Source organism: Vipera ursinii (genome assembly GCF_947247035.1).
Source record: "Vipera ursinii genome assembly, contig: scaffold_250, whole genome shotgun sequence".
Taxonomy (NCBI): Eukaryota; Metazoa; Chordata; class Lepidosauria; order Squamata; family Viperidae; genus Vipera; species Vipera ursinii.
Window position 1 is genome coordinate 1 of NW_028148233.1, and position 17,500 is coordinate 17,500.

General features: G+C 47.8%; 1 protein-coding gene across 1 annotated transcript in view; it reads left to right on the top strand.

Annotated features, from left to right (window-relative positions):
- Positions 1 to 1,173: 1,173 nt before the first annotated feature.
- The window catches only part of LOC310650669 (centrosome-associated protein ALMS1-like), a gene marked incomplete at its 5' end in the record, with an annotated part of 18,029 nt that continues 1,702 nt past the window's right edge, over positions 1,174 to 17,500 (top strand). Inside the window, 6 exons of the mRNA XM_083380251.1 lie at positions 1,174 to 1,282; positions 6,755 to 6,994; positions 7,938 to 8,185; positions 10,971 to 11,145; positions 12,367 to 12,427; positions 15,134 to 15,233. Of these exons, the coding sequence (XP_083236377.1) occupies positions 1,174 to 1,282; positions 6,755 to 6,994; positions 7,938 to 8,185; positions 10,971 to 11,145; positions 12,367 to 12,427; positions 15,134 to 15,233 (933 nt within the window). The remainder of the gene's footprint in view (positions 1,283 to 6,754; positions 6,995 to 7,937; positions 8,186 to 10,970; positions 11,146 to 12,366; positions 12,428 to 15,133; positions 15,234 to 17,500) is intronic.

The window sequence follows — 17,500 nt, forward strand, 5'->3', positions numbered from 1 at the left end:
CAGAAAAAATTGGGAGGCTTCTAACATCTGTCTCTCTCCCGCTGCCCCCTTTTTGCAAGTACTCCTCAACTTAACACCGCAGCTGAGTCCAAAATTTACATTTCGGATGAGCATCACAGGACCATGGGCTCGTAAGTCTGAAACATATTCATAAGTTACTTCTTTGAGTGCCGTGGTAACTTCAAACTGTCACTAAGCGAACGGTTGTAAGTTGAGGACTACCTGTGACTCACTTCCCAGATTTTTTTTTACTTTTTTTTCCCCCTGCCTCTTTGGTGGCAGAGAGGCGATAAAGGCAGTCCTCGACTTAGGGCCGCAACTGAGCCAGACATTTCTGTTACTGAGAGAGACAGTTAAGTGAATTTTGCCCCATCTTACCACCTTCCTGGCCGCAGTTAAGTGAGTCACTGCGGTTGTTAAAACCTAGTAACACGGTCGTTTAAGCGAATCCGGCTTTCCCCCCCCCCTTGGCTCGTCAGAAGGTCGCAAAAGGGGGATCATATGACACACACACACACACACACACACGGGGACCCAGCAGTGGTCATAAATGCGAGTCAGTTTGCCGAGCATCTGAACTTTAGTGATGTTACCCTTGGGGATGCTGCAACGGTCCGTAAGTGTGAAAAACGGTCCCTGGGTCGCTTTGTTCAGCGACGTCGTAACTTCGAAGGGTCACTTCGAAAGGTTTGGGGGGGGAGGAGGAGGAGGTCTGAGTTTGGTGATATTCTTGCAGATGTTTCATTACCAAACTAGCTAACATCATCAGGCTAGCACTGAGGATGTTCCCTGGTTGGTAATGAAATGACAGAGAGAAAACCACCAAACTCAGACCACCACCATCTCCTCCTACTCTCTGCAAACCCCCCTTCCTTCTAGCACTGATGATGTTACCTAGTTGGGTCATGAAAGGTCTGTAAGAAAACCACCCAGCACAGAGAGCACCAAGGACTCCACAGTCCCCCTCCTCCTCTTCCTCCTCCTCCTCCTCCTCCCCCTTCTCTCTACAAACCCACCTCTCTTCTTGCACTGATGATTTTACCTAGTTGGGTTATAAAACAACAGCAAGGAAACCACCCAACTCAGAGAGCACCCAGGACCCCACAGTTCTCCTCCTCTTCCTCTTCCTCCTCCTCTCCATCCTCTGAACATTGACTACCTTCTTCCTTTCAGGCCAGCCCCGCTTCCATCTCCTCCGATTCCGTCTCGAGCCTCAGCAGCTCGCGGGGGCCGAGCCCGGCGCTCGGCAGCAAACGGATGCTCAACAAGGCCGTTCAAGCCGGTGAGTCGCTTCGCTTCAGCCGCCGTCCGTCTTTCTCCGAAGCCGCTTCCTTTGCGGGGGCCTTTAATCCCCGACCGATTCGCCCAGGAGACTTTTCAGTCGAGTTTCAAAGCGTAATCATCCCTTTTGTGCCCCGGCTCACTTTGGTTCTTCCCGCGGACTTTCCCAGTCTGCCTTCCTAGCGGAGGACGGAGTCGGACAGAGCCGAAGCTGACTTCGTGGAAGCCTCAGTTCCTCGGCCGATCCTCCCTCCGCTTCGTCCCCTTGAAGTGTCGGGCCTTTTGTGTTCCCAACGTAAAGTGAAACAGGCCGCGCAGCCTCGCCTCCCCGCGGGCCCAGCGGCAGCGTCAGAAGAAGGAAGGAGTAATCCAGGTAGTTCCTCGTCTTACGGCCATCAACGCAGCCCCAATACTTCTGTGGCTAAGCGAGGCTGAAGTGAGTTTTGCCCTGTTTTACCCACTTCTCTCGCCACGGTGGGTTAAGCAAATTGCCGCAGTTGTGAGGTTAGTCGCCCGGTCGTTAAGCAAATCCGGTTGCCCCCCACCCCGCAACTCGGCTTTTCAAAAGGTCGCCAAAGGGGGATCGCGTGAGCCGGGCACGCTGCGACCGTCGTAAATATGAGACAGTGCGATTATCCTAAGTGGGAGTCAGTGGCCAAGCGTCCGAATTTGGACCACGTGAGCGTGGAGATGCTGCGACGGTCCTAAGTGTGATAAAGGGTCCTAAGTTAGTTTTTTTTTTCCAGTGCCGTTGTGACTTTGGACGGTCACTAAACGAGCGGTTGCAAGTCGAGGACTACCTGCATGAAAAAAGGCCTGAGCAAGAAGCACCATTTCAGCCGCCTCTTCTGGGCTTTTAGGGGTTTGGGGATTGGGTTCCAATCCCACCTCATACTCAGGCTAGTTTTGAGAGGGCATTTTGATTTAAGACCCCAGGCGTGGTCTCTGCGGGGTCCTTGGGGCCCTCTGGGCCTGTCCGTTCTTTTGCAGACATCTCGTGACCCAGCTAGGTTATATCACCAAGGCCAGAAGGGAGCGGCTTGCCCTGTCACCTCTGGCCGGAGGATTCTCAGTGGTCGCTTGATTAGACTGTGGTTTACTGTTGGTTTGTCTGGGTTGGTAGTTCCTCCTACCAAGTTCCTTTAACCCAGCAAGGAAGTCCAAGAGAAGAAACCCCACTCCCCTCCTTCACGGATGATGTAACTTAGTTGGGTCGTGAAATGTCTGCAAGGACCCCACAATCATCTTCCTCTTCCTCCTCCTTCCCCATCCTCCTCTCTGCAACCCCCCCCTTTCTACCACTGATGATGTTCCCTAGTTGGGTCGTGAAACGTCTGCAAGGAAGCCACCCAGTTGAGAGAGCACCAAGGACCCCACAGTCATAGTTGTCGTCCTCCTCCTCCTCCTCCTCTCTGCAAACCCCCCTCCCTTCTAGCACTGATGATGTTGCCTAGTTGGGTCATAAAATGTCTGCAAGAAAAGCCCCAAGCTCAGAGAGTACCAAGGACCCCGGATTCTTCTTCTTCTTCTTCTTCTTCTTCTTCTTCTTCTTCTTCTTCTTCTTCTTCTTCTTCTTCTTCTTCTTCTTCTTCTTCTTCTTCTTCTTCTTCTTCTTCTTCTTCTTCTTCTTCTTCTTCTTCTTCTTCTTCTTCTTCTTCTTCTTCTCTGCAAACCCCCCTCCCTTCTAGCACTGATGATGTTGCCTAGTTGGGTCATGAAATGTCTGCAAGAAAACCAACCACCTCAGAGAGCACCCAGGACCCCACAGTCGTCGTCCTCTTCCTCCTCCTCCTCAAACCCCACTCCCTTCTACCACTGATGATGTTCCCTAGTTGGGTCGTGAAACGTCTGCAAGGAAGCCACCCAGCTGAGAGAGCACCAAGGATCCCACAGTCGTCGTCGTCGTCCTCCTCCTCCTCCTCCTCCTCCTCTCTGCAAACCCCCCTCCCTTCTACCACTGATGATGTTGCCTAGTTGGGTCATAAAATGTCTGCAAGAAAACCACCCAGCCCAGAGAGCACCAAGGGACGCCACAGTCGTCGTCCTCCTCCTCCTCCTCCTTCTCTCTCCCTCCCTCTCTCTCTCTCTCTCCACACACACACAGTGTTGATTACGTGATCCTGGGGATGCTGCAACAGTCGTAAGGGTGAACAATGGACATAAGTCACTCTTTTTCTACTGCCGTAGCTTCAAATGCTCAGTAAACCAATAGACGTAAGTCAAGGACTACCTGTATTTCCAGGTATATTTTGAAGCCCATTTTAAGAACTGGAGTGGGGTTTCCTCTTGGGTTGAATTGATCCAGAATCTTTTTTTTTAAATGCCTTGGAGTAAAAAGCGCCAACTGGGTCAACTGGGCTGCCATTCCTTCAATTGTATATAGACGATTTCCAAATTACGTTGATGACTAATAAGAGAGATGGGCATATTGTATGAATGGTCGTGCGACTGAGCAATTTTTGCTAGATTAGCTTCCCAGTTTGTCTCGTATCTCGTATTTAGGGTTTGTTTTTTCCCTTCCAGGCAAACATTCGAGGTCGTTTCTGGTCTTTCCCTTCTTGAGTTTAATGAATTGCCTTCCAAAGCAGAAGATTGAGATAAATTTCGTAACTATTAGCTGGCCTGTCAGGCCTTTTTTTTTGAGCTTCCTTCTTCTGCAATATAATAACCTTTTCCCCCAGCTCTTTGTAAATCTGCACGAATGACAGCTCTTTTGTTTCCACCGCAGAGTGGGAATGAAAGGCACAAATTTCCACTTTTAGATCTGCCTTCAGTCACCTCCCACCACCTCGAATCATTTAGTGCAATTTCGGAATGCCGCATGGACAAATGGGAAAAGGAAAGGCAGGGTTTCCAAATCCCTTCATTCGCCCTCAGCTGTGCGGGTAGTCCTCGACTTACAACCGCGATGGCGCCCAGTGCTTTGTTGCTAAGTGAGACCCTTTCTTCAGGGAGATTGGCCCCATTTTGCGACCTTCCTGGCCGCAGCTGTTCAGCGAATCCCTGCGGTTGTTAAGTGAGTCCCACGCTCGTTCAGCGAATCCGGCCTCCCCCCCCACGGACTTTGCTTGTCAGAAGGTCGCGAAAGGGGGGGGACTCACGTGACCCCCCTGGGACTCTGCGACCGTCACAAATATGAGTCAGTTGCCAAGGGTCTGAATTTTGAACATGTGACCAGGGGGAACGCTGCAGCGGTTCATGAGTGTGAAAAATGGTCGCAGGCCCCTTTTTCCAGTGCTGTTGTAAGTTTGGTCACTAAGTGAATTGTTGTAAGTTGAGGATGAACTATAGGTGCTAACTTGTTAGTTGTTCTGTACCAGCCTGCTACCGGCCTTGCAGAAAAGGCAACCCCTTTATAAACGGCAAGAGGCTGGAATACGTCTGCCAAATTTATTACAAAAACAAACAAAACACATACCAAGATACAGGAGCTTTGAAACACTATCGGAGCGGTTGCTTTCAGCAAACCAGCCCTCCCCAAACATTCCCTTTATAAAGAGTTCAGGGCGTGGCCTCTCTTTGCCTCCTTCCGAGAAGCCCCACAGCCTTCCTCTGCTTGCTCCTACTTGACTGCCTCCTGCGTGGGGCGTCCTTGAACAGGGCCAGCTGTGGGTCATCTTCATCCACACTGTCAGGCTCACACAGCTGGGTCTCCACCAGGTAGGAGGGGCCTGGCTGGGGGCTCTGCGGAGCCTCAAAGCCATCATCAGCAAGTTCTTCAACACCCCCCTCCTCCCCCTCATCTGAGTCATCCGACCCAACTGCCGAACCCACAGGCTGACCCTGAATCACAACATTAGTTGAGAAGGGTTTTGTCCCTGGGCTTTTTAGCGATAGTGAATTGGATCTGTCCTTTTTGTGCCTGACACCCTTGGAGTGAGTCTGGTTGGCTTTTATTGTGCTTGTGGAATAGAAATAGGATGGAATGGAATAGAAAATAGAATATGGAATGGAATGGAATGGAATAAAGAATAAAGAATCGAATGGAATGGAATGGAATGGAATAGAATAGAAAATAGAATAGAATATAGAATAGAGTAGAATAGAATAATAATAGAATAGAATAGAATAGAATAGAATAGAATAGAATATGTGAAATGGAATGGAATAGAATAGAATAGAATAGAATAGAATAGAATAGAATAGAATAGAATAGAATAGAATAGAATAGAATAGAATAGAATAGAATAGAATATGGTATAGAATAGAATATGGTATAGAATAGAATAGAAAATAGAATAGAATATAGAATGGAATGGAATAAAGAATAAAGAATCAAATGGAATGGAATAGAATAGAATAGAATAGAATAGAATAGAATAGAATATAGAATAGAATAGAATAGAATAGAATAGAATAGAATAGAATAGAATAGAATAGAATAGAATATAGAATAGAGTAGAGTAGAATAGAGTAGAATAGAATAGAATAGAATAGAATATAGAGTAGAATAGAATAGAATATAGAATAGAATAGAATAGAATAGAATAGAATAGAATAGAATAGAATAGAATAGAATAGAATAGAATATAGAGTAGAATAGAATAGAATATAGAATAGAATAGAATAGAGTAGAATAGAATAGAATATAGAATAGAATAGAATAGAATAGAATAGAATATAGAATAGAGTAGAGTAGAATAGAGTAGAATAGAATAGAATAGAATATAGAGTAGAATAGAATAGAATATAGAATAGAATAGAATAGAATAGAATATAGAGTAGAATAGAATAGAATATAGAATAGAATAGAGTAGAATAGAATAGAATAGAATATAGAATAGAATAGAATAGAATAGAATAGAATAGAATAGAATAGAATAGAATATGGCATAGAATAGAATAGAAAATAGAATAGAATATAGAATGGAATAGAATGTAGAAAATAAAATAGAACAGAACAGAATAGAATAGAATAACAGATTTTGAAGGCTCCTTTGAGGTCATATAGTCCCACCCCCTGCTCAGGCAGGAAACCCTATACCATTTCAGACAAGTGGCTGTCCAGTCTCTTCTTAAAGACTTCCAGTGTTGGAGCATTCACAACCTCTGGAGGCAGGTTGTTCCACTGGTTAGTTGTTCTCACTGTCAGGAAGTTTCTCCTTAGTTCCAGGTTGCTTCTCTCCTTGACTAGTTTCCATCCGTTGCTTCTTGTCCTGCCTTCAGATGCTTTGGAGAACAGCTTGACTCCCTCTTCTTTGGGGCAGCCCCTGAGAGATTGTAAGGCTGCTATCCTGTCACCCCTCATCCTTCTCTTCGTTAAACTACACATACCCAATTCCAGCAACCGTTCCTTATACGTTTTAGCCTCCGGTCCCCTGATCCTCTTTGTTGCCCCGTTGCTAGCATTACCATCCCTGGTTTCCCCCCCCCCCCATCCCAAAAGGGTTCCCGCGAGGCCCCTTGACCCACAGCAACACCGAAGGTTGTTGCTGCATCGGGGGACAAGCTGTGTTGTCCTTTGACTCCCCAGGAGACTTTGAGATTGTCAACAGCGCAACCAAGAGCCACACCCGCGACGTGGGCTTGACTTTCCCCACACCGACCCCGAGCCAAGCCACGCTCCACGGACTGGCTCGGAGCAGGACGGAGCAGCAGCGGTCGGCTCAGCACGATGGGCTCTCGGCGGGAGACGAGGACCAGCACAAGTGGCAGCCGGGCCGTTTCCTGGAAAGCCGCAGGCCCAGAAGGAGCCGGTCCCAGTGGATGCAAGGTCTCCGCAAACCTGTTTGTGTTGTTTGTCTGTTGTGGATTGTGTGGCTTTGGGCCGCGTTGCAAAAGCCAGTCTGGCGCAGTGCCAAAGCTGCTGGACTAGAAAACCAGGCGACGGTGAGTTCTAGTTTTCAGGCAGGCTGACGGGCCACGGCCAGGGATTGGCAGGGAGGGGCTTCGGCCTCTCGGCGGCCCTCGGATTCAGGCGGAAGATCCTAATCCTAATCGTCATAATCATAAAGTTGGAAGGGGCCTTGGAGGTCATCCAGTCCAACCCCCTGCTCAGGCAGGAAACCCTAGACCATTTCGGACAAAGGGCTGGCCAGTCTCTTCTTAAAAACTTCCAGTGTTGGAGCATTCACCACTTCTGGAGGCAGGTGGTTCCACTGGTTAATTGTTCTGACGGGCAGCCTCGTTCTAGACCAGCAATTTTCAACCTTGCCCCTAATAATAATAATAATAATGATGATGATGATGATGATGATGATGATGATGTTGTTGTTGGAAGGGACCTTGGAGGTCATCTAGTCCAACCCCCTGCTCAGGCAGGAAACTCCAGGGGTAGGCAACCTCGGCTCTTTTATGACTCATGGACTTCAACTCCCAGAATTCCTGAGCCAGCCATGAATTCTGGGAGTTGAAGTCCATGAGTCATAAAAGAGCCGAGGTTGCCTACCCCTGCCCTAGACCATTTCAGACAAATTAAGACGCGTGGACTTCAACTCCCAGAATTCCCCAGCCAGAGGAATGTTCTTATTTGCCTGTCTGAAAAACCTGTTGGACCTTCAGCCTGAATGCCGGGGGCCGCCGAGAGGCAGAAACTGCCCCCTTCCCCCCTCCCGCCGCCTATCCCCAATCGTGGCCCGTCGGCCATCTTGACAAGGACCATTGAAACTCTCCCCCCCCCGCTTTTCTCCTCCTCCTCCTCCCCCCTTCCTTTCTAGGAGTCTCTTGGTTCGTCCCTGCAGCAGATCTCATAGCAGACCCCCTGGAAGAGGGCGGGGGTGGCTTCCCGCCCGCCAGCCCTGCTCCGGCCTGGTCTGAGCCCCCCGCCAGAGGGAAGCAGTGGCGAGAACCTCTTCGCGAGCAGAACTGGCCGGAACGTCCCGGGGCCCTGCAGGTGCGTCTGGCAGCGCCAGCAAGAGATGCTGAGAACCAGCCGCCCTGCCCTTTGCGGGAAATGACCCTGCAGGTAAAATCCAGGTTGCCGGCTTCCTCCCGCTTCCCCGTTCCCCATCCCCATACTAGAGATCCCGGCGCCAAGGGCCAGGCGCTGCCCCATTCCCGCTCAGATTAGTCATAAATCCGTATGGCCGGAAGGGACCGGAGAGGCCGTCTGACACACACACACCCCAGCACCTTCATAATATAGCTAGTCCTCGACTTAAAACGACATTTCACTTAGTGACTGTTCAGAGTTACAACAGCGCTGGAAAAAAGTGACCCACGGCCACTTTTTCCTCTTTTAACGACTGTTGGGGCGTCCCCCCCGGGGACACGTGATCCAAACATGGACGCTCGGCAACCGGCTCACATTTAACGACGGTTTGCCGTGTCCCCCCAGGGTCACGTGACCCGCCTTCGGCTAAGCCAAGGCCGTGGGGAGGACCGATTCACTTTTAACGACCGTATGACTAAACTTAACAAGCGCAGCGGTTCACTTAGCAACGCTGGCGTGAAACGTCGTAAAAAAGGAACAAAACGAACCACTGCCTTGCTTAGCTAGGGAAATTTTGAGCTTCTCCGAGAGGGCTGGCAAGCGCTACCTAAGTCTAAGTGCTGTTGCGGTGTCTGATCAGCTGTCGTATTGGGAGCCCCGGGGGCGCAGCGGTGAGTAGGCAGCATTGCAGGCTGACACTGTCAGCAGTTCGATCCTGATCAGCTCAAGGTCAGCTCAGCCTTCCGTCCTCCTGGTAAAATGAGGACGCAGATTGTTGGGGGCAACAGGATGAGTCTGTAAACCGCTTAGAGAGGGCTGTAAAGCATGTGAAGTGGTATATAAGTCTAAGTGCTTATTCTATTCTGTTCTGTTCTATTCTATCATTCTATTCTATCAATATTCTGTTTTGTTCTGTTCTATACTATACTATACTATACTATACTATACTATATGTTCTGTTCTGTTCTATACTATACTATACTATACTATACTATACTATACTATACTATACTATACTATATATTCTGTTCTATACTATACTATACTATACTATACTATACTATACTATACTATACTATACTATACTATACTATACTATATATTCTGTTCTGTTCTATACTATACTATATGTTCTGTTCTATACTATACTATACTATACTATACTATACTATACTATACTATACTATATATTCTATTCTATTCTATTCTATTCTATTCTATTCTATTCTATTTCATCTATTCTATTCTATTCTATTCTATTCTATTCTATTCTATTCTATTTCATCTATTCTATTCTATTCTGTTCTGTTCTGTTCTGTTCTGTTCTGTTCTGTTCTATTCTATTCTATTCTATTCTATTCTATTCTATTCTATTCTATTCTATTCTATTGCCATGGTGGCACAGTGGTTAGAATGAAGTATTTATTGCAGGCTAATTCTTCCCATAGCCAGCAGTTCGATCCTGATCTGCTCAAGATCGACTCAGCCTTCCGTCCTTCCGAGGTCGGTAAAATGAGGACCCGGATTGTTGGGGGCAACACGCTCGCCCTGTAAACCGCTTAGAGAGGGCTGCAAAAGCACTACGAAGGGGCATGGAAGTCTTAAGTGCTATTGCTATTTTCGTACTTACGACCGTTGCTGCATCCCCATGGTCACGTGATGAAAATTTGGATGCTTGGCATCTGACATGCCTTTACGACAGTTCTACTTTTGTGTGTGTGTGTGTGTGTGTGTGTGTGTGTGTGTGAGACACGTGATCACCATTTGCAAACTTCCCGGCCAGCTTCTGACAAGCCAAATAAATGTGGTGGGGAGCATGATTCACCACAGCAATTGGCGTAACAACTGTGTCCAAAAAAATAAATACATTGTAAAATGGAACAAAACCCACTTAACAACTGCCTTGCTCAGCAGCGAAAATTATGGTCATAACTCAAGGACTGCGTGTGTCGTCCATGAGACTCGACACACGGAATTCTCTTACCCCAGTGACACCTCCCCATTCTCCCCACCCCCACCACCTCCCCCGTCACCAGATTGGAATTAAAAAAATTGAGTGTTTTTTTTGTTTTTTGGGGGTTTTTTTGCAGCTTTCGAACTTTTGAGCCAAAGAATTGTCTAGGAATTGTCAGGGTGGGAATCTTCCCATCCGCTTTCCCGCGGAGATCGGCCCCTTCCCCAAGAAGGGCCCGTGAGCTCATTTCATTTTCCCAGGCACTTTCCCTCTTGGTTTTGTTTGGGTTAGAGGCCCCTCTCCGTGGGTCCCCCCCCCCCGCCCTCTGCTTTGTCTCTGTCTGGCTTGTTTAAAATGTTAGTTATTCTGCCCCCCACCCTCCTTTTTTTTTTTTTTTTTTTTTAACCACGATGCTGGGATGCTTATTCCCAAGTCTGGTCTCTTTCCGGCCAGAGTTGTCCACAGCGTCAAAGGGTTTTCTTTGAAATCTCTGGAGCTTTATGGAGGCCGCCTTCTCCGCTTTTTGCAAAAAATAAAATAAAATATTCCTCCGCCTCGGAGGCCTGTTTTTCAAGGTAGCTTATTATTTCATTTCATTTCATTTATGATATTTGTATACCGCCCTTCTCCCGAAGGACTCAGGGCGGTGAACAGGGCACATAAAAAATACAGCATACAAGAATTAAAAAGAGAATTAAATAAGAGCCCGAGCTAAAAACAGTAGAATAATATAAAAATCCCCAATAAAAACCCAGCACATTATCATCTGCCTCAAGTCTTAAGTGGGTTTGTTTTTCCTCTCCCCACCCCTACCCCCCTTTTTTCCACCGTGCCCCCCCCCCTTTTTTTCGTTCCCACACTTAGGAATCTCTGGCCGTGCACCGTCCCGATTTCCTTTCCAGTTCTGGGGAACGTCTGAAACGCCTCAAGCTGCTTGTGGAAGAACGGAAGGTGCAGAGCGTGTTCCAGGGGGAAAGGGAACACTTGTTCAACCCCCCTGAGGCCATGGCTTGCAGGAGTACAAGTCTTGCGAACCGAGGTACTCTCTCCTTCCTCTACACGTGAGCCCTGCTCCAAGACACTCGTCATGTCGGTTTGCTGAAGAAATGAACAACTGTTGGGGGCGGGTGGTGGTGCTGGGGCTGGCTATTCTTTGGCAAGAGAAATGACGGGGGGCTCCCCCCAAAATCCTGGTTGCTTCTGCTGTAAGGGGTCCTTGGTGCTCTCTTGAGTTTGCTGGCTTTCAGGCAGACGTTTCACGGCCCAACTAGGGAACCACATCAGTGCTAGAAGGTGTGTGGGGTTTGCAGGGAGGAGGAGGAGGAGGAGGAGGAGGAGGAGGAGGAGGAGGAGGAGGAGGAGGAGGAGGAGGAAAAACTGTGGGGTCCTCGGTGCTCTCTGGGCTGGGTGGTTTTTTGCAGACGTTTCATGGCCCAACTAGGGAACATCATCCGTGCTAGAAGGGAGAAGGATTTGCAGAGAGGAGGAGGAGGAAGAGGAGGAGGAGGAGTGTGGGGTCCTTGGTGGATTTCATCCAGACATTTCATGGCCCAACTAGGGAACAACATCAGAGCTAGAAGGGAATGGGCTTTGTAGATAGGAGGAGGAGGAGGAGGAGGACTGTGGGGTCCTTGGTGCTCTATGAGCTGGGAGGTTTTCTTGCAGACGTTTCATGGCCCAACTAGGGAACAGCATCAGTTTTAGAAGGGAGTGGGGCTCGCAGGAAGGAGGAGGAGAAGAGGAGGAGGCGGACCGTGGGGTCCTTGATGCTCTCTGAGCTTGGTAGTTTTTCTTGCAGACGTTTCATGGCCCAACTAGGGGACATCATCAGTGCTTAGAAGGGACGGTTCCATGGTGGGGATCGAAGCTTTGCCTTGGCTTCCCAAAGACACCCAGACCTGCAGGGCCTGCTCCCCACTTTCAGGGAAGCACGGCGTCCTTTTCCCCCAAGCTTCCTTGCAAAGGTGGCGATTCTCCTCAAGTCCACCCTTGCAACGTCCTTCGGTCTTGGGGGGGGCGCTCATCTTACACTAAGGGTCTGCAAACCTGGCGACTTTTTAAGACTTGTGGACTTCAAGTCCCAGCATTCCCCAGCAAAGCGTATGCAGTTGAAATCCACACAAGCCTTAAAAGTGGCCAAGTTTGGAGACTCCCGTCTTGCCCCATCAAACCAGGATTGAGTTGCTCGGCCGTCGGGTAGGACCGAAGGCGTGGAAGTCCGCTCTCTCCTCACCCTGTTCTGTTCTTCCTCTGTGTGTAGGCTATCGGGCGATTCGGAGCAGAGCGATTTCCAAGAACGAAATGGTCGAGCGGTCCAAACGGTAAGAGGGCTGATTTTTTTATTGTATTTTTTTGGGGGGGAAGGAAAAAATAAATGACTCTCTTGGATTACGTTCAGAAGCGATAATGGGTAAACATCATAAATAACAGGCCCTCGGTTCCTTCTGCATTCCTAATAAGGAAGCGACGGATTCCTACCAAGACGTCCACGCTGGGAAAGGAGAAGAGTTGTATCGCTCTGCATTTTGGTTTCCTTGCGGGTGCTAATTTAGCTAATTTAGATTCTGCCACGAATTGAGCCTGGGAACCATTTTGTCTACAGGCAGTCCTCGACTTGACGGCCCCAATGGAGGCTAGCGTTTTCTCTTGCTAAGCGAGATATTTCTGAAGTGAGTTTTTGCCCCACTTTAACGACTCCTCTTGCCCCACTCTAATGGCAGAAAGTGAAGAGGAACTAAAGAGCCTCTTGTTGCGAGTGAAGAACGAGAGTGCAAAACTTGGGTTGAAACTAAACATTAAGAAAACCAAGATCATGGCATCTGGCCCTCTCAATTCCTGGCAAATAGATGGGGAAGAAATGGAGGTAGTGACAGATTTTATTTTCCTGGGCTCCAAGATCACTGCAGATGGGGACTGTAGCCAAGAAATTAAAAGACGCTTGCTCCTGGGGAGGAAAGCCATGGCAAATCTAGACAGCACACTAAAAAGCAGAGTCATCACCCTGCCGACAAAAGTGCGTATAGTCAAGGCTATGGTCTTCCCAGTTGCAATGTATGGCAGTGAAAGTTGGACCATAAGAAAGGCTGAGCGCCAAAGAATTGAATCCTTTGAACTATGGTGCTGGAGAAGACTCCTGCGAGTCCCTTGGAGATCAACCCTGACTGCTCTTTAGAAGACCAGATCCTGAAGCTAAAACTCAAATCCTTTGGCCACCTAATGAGAAGGAAGGACTTGCTGGAGAAGAGCCTAATGCTGGGAAAGATTGAGGGCAATAGAAGAAGGGGACGACAGAGAAGGAGGTGGTTGGATGGAGTCACTGAAGCAGGAGGCGTGAGCTTAAATGGACTCCAGAAGATGGTAGAGGACAGGAAGGCCTGGAGGAACATTGTCCATAGGGTCGCGATGGGTCGGACACGACTTCGCAACTAACAACAACAACAACTTGCCCCATTTGTTAAGGGAAGTGCTGCGGTGTATTAAGCTAGTTACACGCTTGTGAAGCGAATCAGGCTTCCCACATGGCTTGTCGGAAGGTTGCAAAAGGGGATCACACGACTGTCATAAATAAGCTTCCGAATGTTGATCATGTGACCACAGGGATGCGGCAACGGTCACAAGTGTGAAAACCGTCCAGATATTTAATTTAATAGCTGGAAGAGTGAAGTGTACAGTATAATGACCCAGAAGACACCCTTGTAGTTGATTGATTGGGGAATGCGGGCTTCTGCCTGAGGCAATCTACGTTATGATTGGTTGCTGTGTGAGAAAGGAGAGTTTCCCTTTTTCCCCACCTTTTTAAAAATTCTGTGTGCCCTGTAGGCTGTTCTGCGATTTACCTGACAATTTACCTCATGATGTAACGATGGGCAGAACTTGTTGTGCATAGAGATGTAAAATATATTTCTTTATATAAAACTACAGGTAGTCCTCACTTATGACCACAATTGAGCTCCAAATTCTGTGTGCTCTGTAGGCTGTTCTGCGATTTACCTGACAATTTACCTCATGATGTAGTGATGGACTGGACTATCCTGCTTGTTATATATATACATGTAGAATGTATGTATTAATGTAAAACTACAGGTAGTGCTCAAGTTGCGACCACAATTGAGCCCCAGATTTCTGTCGTTAAGTGAAAATATTTGTTAAGTTAGTTTTGCCCCCTTGCCACCGTTGTTCAGTTAGTAACATGGTTGTTAAGTGAATCTGGCTTCCCCCGTTGATTTGGCTTCTCAGAAGGTCGCAAAAGGGGATCGCATGACCCCGGGACACTGCAACCATCACAAACATGACTCAGTTGCCAACTCTCTGTGTGTTTTGATCACGTGAGCCTAGGGATGCTGCAGTGGTTGTGAGTGTGAAAAACATGTCACATTGAACAGCCACTAAATAAACTGTTGTAAGTTCTTCTTGTTGCGGTTGTGGTGATGCGCAGACAACCCACACCTGCATATACCTGCCTTTTGTGTCCCGATCAGTGCACACTTGAGGACCTCATGGCCGCGTTACAGAACGCAATTAATGTTGCTCGTTTCTGGGCAAGATCTCTTTAATTTGCACATATAGTATTTTAACCTTATATTTTATATTTTAAAGTTTATGTCATATGGCAGGGGTCTTCAAACTTGGCCCTTTTATGACTTGTGGACTTCAACTCCCAGAATTCCTCAGCCAGGCATGCTGGCTGAGGAATTCTGGGAGTTGAAGTCCACTCCTCTTAAAGTCTATATCAGGGGTCTTCAAACTGGGCCCTTTGATGACTTGTGGACCTCAACTCCCAGAATTCCTCAGCTAGCATGTCTGGCTGAGGAATTCTGGGAGTTGAAGTCCACAAGTCCTAAAAGGGCCCCATTTGAAGACCCCCGTCATACGGGACGCCTTATTTGAATTGTGATGCTTCTGACACAAACAAGCAAACTCGTATTGGCGGGTCTCCTTCTCCTCGCCCTAAATATAAGCTGGCCGGCACGCAAGGTGGGGATCGCTCCCTTGTAAACTGTCTTCTGGCTTTCTCTTCCCTCGTCCAGCATCTACGACCAGCTGCCTGAGGTGCGAAAAAGACGTGAAGAAGAGAAGAGAAAATCGGAATATTCCACCAACCGCTTGAAGGCCCAGCTTTACAAAACGGTGGGCGCTCCTTTCTTTCTTTCTTTCTTTCTTTCTTTCTTTCTTTCTTTCTTTCTTTCTTTCTTTCTTTCTTTCTTTCTTTCTTTCTTTCTTTTTCTTTCTTTCTTCCCTCCCTTCTCTTTTCCTTTTTCGTTCCTCTTTCTTTCTTTCTTTCTTTCTTTCTTTCTTTCTTTCTTTCTTTCTTTCTTTCTTTCTTTCTCTTTCTTCCTTCTCCTCTTTCTTTCTTTCTTTCTTTCTTTCTTTCTTTCTTCCCTCCCTTCTCTTTTCCTCTTTCTTTCTTTCTTTCTTTCTTTCTTTCTTTCTTTCTTTCTTTCTTTCTTTCTTTCTTTCTTCCCTTCTCTTTTCCTTTTTCATTCCTCTTTCTTTCTTTCTTTCTTTCTTTCTTTCTTTCTTTCTTTCTTTCTTTCTTTCTTTCCTCCCTTCTCTTTTCCTTTTTCGTTCCTCTTTCTTTCTTTCTTTCTTTCTTTCTTTCTTTCTTTCTTTCTTTCTTTCTTTCTTTCTTTTTCTTTCTTTCTTTCCTCCAGTCAAAGCCTGTGGGCTTCTTCTCCTTTTCGGAAAGAGAGTCAGAAATGGATTCTGAGCGTGCGAGGCAGGGGATGATGGGGTTTGGGGACGGGGCAATAGCGACAGCACTTAGACGTATATACCCCTTCCCAGAGCTTTACAGCTCTCTCCGAGCGGTTTACAGTCCTGACAGTCTGGCTCCGCGTTTTACAGACCTCGGAAGGATGTGAAGGCTGAGTCAACCTTGAGCCGGTCAGGATCGAACCGCTGGCAGCGGGCAGAGTCAGCCTGCAATCCTGCCTCCTAACCACTGCACCGCCGTGGCTCTTACAAGAGAAGGGAAGGAGAAAAAGGAAGAAAGAAAAAGGGAGGGAGGGAGGAAGGAAGGAGTGGAAAGAAGAGGGAGAGAAAAAGAGAAGGGAAAGAAGAGATAGAGGGAGCAGGAGATAAAGCGAAACATGGAGAGAGAGAAAGGAAGGAAGGAGATAGTAGAAGGAAGGAAAGGAACGGCAGAAAAGGCGCGAAGGAAGGAGAGAGGGAGGGAAGGAGAGGGAGAGAATAGCAATAGTACTTAGACTTATATACCGCTTTACAGGCCCCTCTAAGCATTTTACAGAGTCAGCCTGAAGATAATCTGGGTCCTCATTTTACCGACCTCTCAAGGACGGAAGGCTGAGTCGACCTTGAACCAGTCAGGATCGAACTGCTGGCAGTGGGCAGAGTCAGCCTGCAATATTGCTTTCTAACCACTGCACCCCACGGCTCGGGTGGAAAGAGTCCATAATCTGTAGGGCAGGAGCAGGTCTGGGTGATGATTGGACAGAAAAGCCAACCAAGAAGTAGCCACGTTACCTGCTGTACAGCTATGTGGGCCCAGCCTTTGCAGGCTGTCCTCCACTTACTACCAGCCCCTTAGCTGTTTGAAGAGGCCTTGGAGTCCTAGTAGGCCACTACTTTTAAGTAGGAGCCAGCCGTGTGCGGCAGCTGCCAAAAAAAAGCCAACACAGTTTTAGGCTGCATTAACAGAGGGATGGAATCAAGATCACGTGAAGCGTTAATACTACTTTACAATGCCTTGGTAAGGTCACACTTGGAATGCGGCATCTAGTTTTGGTCACCATGATGTGCAAAAGATGTTGAGACTCTGGAAAGAGTGCAGAGAAGAGCAACAGAGGCGATTAGAGGTCTGGAGGCTAAAACGTATAAGGAGTGGTTGCTGGAATTGGAAATGTCCAGTTTAATGAAGAGAAGGATGAGGGGGGACAGGATAGCAGTCTTCCAGTATCTCAGGGGCTGCCCCAAAGAAGAGGCAGTCAAGCTCTTCTCCAAAGCGTCTGAAGGCAGGCCAAGAAGCAACGGATGGAAACTCGAGAGAAGCAACCTGGAACTAAGGAGGAATTTGCGGACAGTGAGAACAATTAACCGGTGGAACTCCTTGCCACTAGACGTTGTGGGAGCTTCATCACTGGAGGTTTTTAAGAAGATATTGGATAGCCATTTCTCTGGATTGGTATAGGGTGTCCTGCTTGGGCAGGGGGTTGGACTAGAGGACCTCCAAGGTCCCTTCCAACTCTGTTTTTCTGCTTGGGGGGCCAGCCGTGAGCTCATCGGCTTCCCCAATCTTGAAGCGTGGACTGTCGTAAAACTGGAGCTCGTGGCCCTTGCAGCGGGCTGCGAATTGACCCCCACAAGCAGAGGAGGACCGCGGGGAAAACTGCACCCGCGGTGAAGAACAGTGGTACCTCTGAAGGGGCGGGGCTTAA